The sequence below is a fragment of the Sinocyclocheilus anshuiensis genome, unplaced genomic scaffold (assembly GCF_001515605.1).
Source record: "Sinocyclocheilus anshuiensis isolate Anshui unplaced genomic scaffold, SAMN03320099.WGS_v1.1 scaffold373, whole genome shotgun sequence".
NCBI classification, from domain to species: Eukaryota; Metazoa; Chordata; class Actinopteri; order Cypriniformes; family Cyprinidae; genus Sinocyclocheilus; species Sinocyclocheilus anshuiensis.
Genome location: NW_015537962.1, coordinates 1,542,760 through 1,548,507, shown reverse-complemented (window position 1 = coordinate 1,548,507; position 5,748 = coordinate 1,542,760). Strand labels below are relative to the sequence as shown.

Below are 5,748 nucleotides of genomic sequence, written 5' to 3'. Positions count from 1 at the left end.
TGAGGAGTGGATGTTTTCTTGCACCCCTCCCATACAAGCCGCATTTGTGGAGAATTGTTGTGATATTGTTTTCACATGCACACAATGACCACTCTTTGTCATAAATTCCTGCAGCTGCTTCAGAGTTGCTGTCGGCCTCTTGGTTGCCTCTCTGACCAGTTTCCTCCGGCTCTTTCATCCAGTTTGGAGCGACGTCCTGATCCAGGGAGGGTCCGTTTTGTACCAAATACATTCCAATTCTTAATAATAGACTTCACTGTGCTTCTAGGCATTGACAAAGCCTTTGACATTTTTTGTATTCATCTCCTGACTTGTGCATATCCACAACTTTATCCCGGAGATCTTTTGACAGTGCCTTGCCTCCCATAGTTGATTGTTTGCTTCAGTTGCACTACCAAGGACTGAAATGCTGCAGGAAAGCTCTTTTCATTCTGATCTAATCAAAATGAGCACAGCTGATCACAGCTGAAAGTCAAACGGCTTTGTGTGCCATTGAGAAGATGATTAGCTACACCTGATTGAGTTTACAAGTAATTTTTAGGAGGGGGGTGATTCTTTTTCCAAATCAGTGATTCTGTTTTTTTCTTTTTTTCTGACATGTTAGTGTTATATCTTTCACTTGGATGTTATAAGTTGTGCCGAGTAAATACAGCCGGATAAAACAAAACCTGTGTCCATGTTCATTTCAGGCTGCTAAGCAACAAAACGTGATTGTCTTTTCTATACCCACTGTAATTTATCTGATCAAATATACAGTAAAAACAGTAATATTGTGAAATATTAGTTTAAAATAACTATTTCCTGTTTTAATACATTCTAAAATGTAATTTATTCCTGTGATACAAAGCTGAATTTTTAGCATCATTACTCCAGTCTTCATTGTCACAGGAATAAATGACATTTTAAACTGTATCCACATACAAAACAGTTATTTTAAATGCTAATAATATTTTACAATATTACTGTTTTTACATAATCATATGCTCAGCTTTGGTGAGCATATGAGAGTTTATTATGAGAGTATATATAAAAAAAACAAAACATACCAGTGTCAGCCCAGTACAGTTTATTCCCTTCATCCATCAAGACCAGTGATGTTGGCCGGACTGAATTACTCCACACCACTGTCCTGTTCTGTCCATTCATACAGGCACACTCCACCCGGGTCATTTGACCTTCCTGAACTTTGTTTGAGAAGCAGAGGCGTCCGCTGGGTGGGTCCAGAGCAATGGATTCAATGGCTCCGAGACCGTCCTGTATTAACACACTGGTGTGTGTGCCATCTGGTGAGGTGACCCGCAGGCCAGGCAGCTTCTCGCTGCTCCAGTACACGTTCAGGGTGATCCAGTCCACTGAGAATGCACGCAGCCAGTCCTTATGTAGCTGGAGCAGTTTCCCCCGAGGCACCAGCGCTGTGTCCTTCATCTTGAAGAGCCCCACGACGGGCTGACCGCCATCAGTCACGTACAGGGTGAGGTCCTGCAGCACTAAATCTAACATGGTTGACTTGTTCATATTGGGAAGGTCAAAACGGCGATGTTCAGGCCAGTTCTTTAGATCCGTGTCGTTGTGCCTGTTCTGTAAATAAATCTGAGAGAGACAAATCGTGTTCAAGTCTAATCCACTTACGCTCCACATAGAAGACTTTGCATATTTAAAAGATGGTGTATCAAGGGCTTAATTGTAAATATTTCTGGACAGTAGTTCTTATTTTTTGTTACTGTATGTTATTATATTTATGCATGTATATACTATCATATATATGTGTGTGAGATTTTTTTTTCCCTTCATTTTTTTTTTTTCCATTTACAAAATCTGGAATTCATATAGCTATAATATAACCCAATTTCACAAAAACATTATTTTTTCTGGAAAACAGTGGCATTTAATGCAAAACATTACTGACTGATTTATCACATTCTTTCAAGAGAATCACAAGTCATTTTTGCAATTTTGATCACACCAAATCTGTATTTACCAGCTAGATAACCCTAACCAATCTGTAACAACATGGAATATATCACAAAGACTCAAATGTTTAAAGATGAATGAAACTGAATGAAACTGATGTGTCTGTATTGTGACATACATTCGAGATTATTGATAAAGAAAACAAAGTAGGCTTATTTTAGGGACTTTAGTTTTATCCATGGGTAGAAAAGTGAACAAATGCATGTTATTGTGCATCCATGCACGTGTTATAGTTAATTTTTTTTTTTTTTTTTAGAAAAAAAAAATGCTGACTTAAAGCTTGCAAGGCATTAAAAGTAAATAAATAGCAGCACTGGCTTAAAAGGACATTTTACATTCTAGAACTGTTAAAATAATTATGATAATTTGCAAACAACAGGGCTATAGAGACCATGTATTACTATTATTACTTTTACAGTTATGATGATTATCTTTTGTTGGTCCTGAAACAACACAGCACTGCTGTCAAACAGAAACAGTCCTAGTCCTATTCCTGACATTATACTAGAATCAAAGAGAAAATGGTTTGAATGATCATTTGTTGTATTCACTGCCATATCTTAAATTACATGAACTGCACTACTATGAATTAGTCAATTAATGAACATATGACTTTTTTAACATCTAGCTTTGACCATAAGGTATTAACAGCAGCACCTGTGTGATAGCAGTTGGAGAAAGAAACAACAGGAAGGACGAGTCTTTGGGTTTGGTGCAGGTCAGTCCATCTTCACCCAGCAGGAACTGAGACGGACACTTGCACACAGCCTTCAGCCCCGGCGATAAAACACACAGGTGAGAGCAGTGCTGGGAAGCACACGGGTTAGAGACGCCCACTTGGAAAAGTGCATGAATGACCTGCGGACACACACAAGCACCAGTTACCTGACTTACATCTTACACGTGCATGTTTCAAAGCAAGCAAATATAGCCTGCACTTTGCGAATGTCTGTGGGGTTTAATTAGATTTTTATGATCACAGTGTTCAGGAATACTTGCCTTCAAACCAAACGGCTGTCCAGGACGTTTGAGCAGGACTTGGTGCTGTTTGCCCGTGCTTTTGTGAGCTCTCTGAATGGTTCCTCTTTTGGTATCAGACCAGTAGACCTTATCATTGAATACAGACACTGAGAATGGACTGGGGGTCTCCATCATCTGCAAGAGCTGCGAAATTGGAGAGGGGAATTGATTGAACAATGCTTTTAAAAGATGCTAGAATATATTTTCAACTCATAGTGGATCTTTCTTTCATTAAAGACCCATATCTAACTAGTGATGTACAGTAGTTAAAGGGGTCATATGATGCGATTTCAATTTTTCCTTTCTCTTTGGATTGTTACAAGCTCTTGGTGCATAAAGAAGATCTAAAAAGACAGTATAAGTCATTATAATCCGTAATTATGTCCCCACTGGATGCAACAAATGCCTAGTTTATAATGGGTTTTAATGTTTTTTTTGTCTCGTCGCTCCGGCCGGACAGGGCATCACAATATGGAAAGGGGCGTAACATTTCCGTCACACGCTTGAGGTATTCGGCCAATCACAACGTACTGGATAGCTGGCCAATCAGAGCACACCTTGATTTTCAGACTGATGAGCTTTGTAAAAATCGACGCATTTCAGAAAGGCGGGCCATAGAGGAGAAACAATAATGTACAGTATGTGGAAAATAATGTTTTTTGAACCTTAAACCGCATAAACACATTTCATTACACCAAATACACAAAATAATGTTCTTTTTAGCAGCATCATATGACCCCTTTAAGTAATTTTACAATTACTGCACTTACAGTAAGTAAATTTAAGTATCTGTATGTTCGAGTATTTTTATTTTGACAAACCTTTACTTTTACTTCACTACATTGTAAAGCATAATATTGTACTTTTTACTTCACTACATTTCATAAAGACATATCGTTCATATCGAAGTGGAGAAATTTACCACCCTCTCTGAGACGCAAGAGAGATGTCCGATTTGTGAAAGAGCCGATTCTTTCCAATTAACCTCCTGAATCTGTTCACAAATCACACTGAATGATGAGAATGATGGCTCAAAATGAGCCAAAGAATCGGGATATTGTCAGAGCTTGAATGTGCATGCGACTGATGGCACAAAAAGTTAGTTATTAATGCCGAATTTTAGTACTGATTTACTTCCATTTACTTATGGTAAATGAAAATCATATTTAGGTCATGACTGCTGGTTATTTCTGCTGTAAAAGTGCGTTCTGTTCAAGTCCAATGAAGGGTGATTTTAAGAAAAATAACAAATTTCTGCCCACGCATGTTCCTCACTGCTGTAGCAGTTTAGTATGTTTGCATAGCGTTCCTCTTACAACATTAATGCATGTTGCTGCATGTGATTTTTATACTATTTGTCACCGCATACTTGCACAAATGTAGTTTTTCCTCATTTTTGAAATACTATATGGTATTATTACACTTGTTTGCGCACTTGATTTATCAGTAATTTAAAGTGATATTTTGGTACATTGAAGTTTAATGTTTTAATAGCGTATAATAAGTTTTATTAATAAAAAAAAAAGTTAGCTTATTTACATATCAATACCTACATAATAAATGTCTAATACTAATTCTTCTTATTAGTGCTGGCTAGAATAAATTAACATGGTTCATCGATCAGAACTTGAATGTTGATCCAGAAACATCCTACAAGGTAAGCAATTGTAAACACATTCAAGTAGTAGCAGAGCATGTTTGAAGCCAAATGAAATGCTGCAGTTTTCTAACCGTCTGGTGGACACATCCATTACCTTAATATCTTCTCCATCAATATCGGCTGATCCGATACACTTGAGTTTCTCATCGGTCCAGTAGATTCTGTGATGCAGGGAGTCCACCGTCAAACTGACTGGCCATCGGAGAGAGTGACTGACCAGCACACGTCTGTCTGAGCCATCCATTCCTGCTCTTTCTATTTGAGCGTCATCCACGGTTTCTGACCAGAACATAATTCTGAAGGAATGACATATCAGGGTAAACAAATAATTTAATTTCATCATAAGTAACATCCTAAAACAGTGGTTCTTGTGCTTTGTAGTACCCACTGGTGGCTCTGTAAATTAAAAAAAAATGTGACAAAAGAATGATTATTCAAACCCTTTCTGTGGCAGCAGAGTGATGGAGCGAAGCTGCCCTAGATCTTCACCCAGGATCATCACAATATCTGTGGTTCTGGTGGCAGCATTGTCCAGTCCCAATGCATTGATCTGACTGTTGACGCTATCGGCCCAGTAGAGGTTCCTCGCCACCCAGTCCACTGCCAGACTGTCTGCACTGATACCTGACACGGAGAGATACAGAGAGAGAGACGCTTACAGGTCATTACCAATTCTGTCACATCAAGAACTTTAATACATCGACAAATAATCTGTTTTGCGTTTCTACAACATGGTCTGTCCAGTCATGATCAGGCAATATGTAAAGTCAAGTAAAGTTTATGTAGCGCTTTATACAATACAGACTGTTTTAAAACCGCTTTACAGTAATAAATAGGAAAATAACAGTGTTAATGTTGTCAAATTCATAAAATATGAAACAAATTCGATTTCAGCTGTAAAGCAGCTCTAAAAACACAATAGAGTCATTATTCAGTTCAATTTAGTTCAATGTTGTTTCAATTCTGTTCAGTAGCAGTATTAATGTTGCGAAGTTCAAGTATGAAACAACAACATCTCAATTCAGTTCAGCTGAATTAGCTTTTATTTATAAATATATATAATTTAATTTATATATATATATATATATATATATATA

General features: G+C 37.6%; 1 protein-coding gene across 1 annotated transcript in view; it reads right to left on the bottom strand.

Annotated features, from left to right (window-relative positions):
* Positions 1 to 5,748, bottom strand: part of LOC107667568 (very low-density lipoprotein receptor-like) — a 22,935-nt gene that overhangs the window by 3,877 nt on the left and 13,310 nt on the right. Inside the window, exons 9-13 of the mRNA XM_016459264.1 lie at positions 5,092 to 5,275; positions 4,746 to 4,947; positions 2,971 to 3,135; positions 2,629 to 2,829; positions 1,047 to 1,590 (exon numbers count right to left, since the gene is read on the bottom strand). Coding sequence (XP_016314750.1) covers positions 1,047 to 1,590; positions 2,629 to 2,829; positions 2,971 to 3,135; positions 4,746 to 4,947; positions 5,092 to 5,275 — 1,296 coding nt within the window. The remainder of the gene's footprint in view (positions 1 to 1,046; positions 1,591 to 2,628; positions 2,830 to 2,970; positions 3,136 to 4,745; positions 4,948 to 5,091; positions 5,276 to 5,748) is intronic.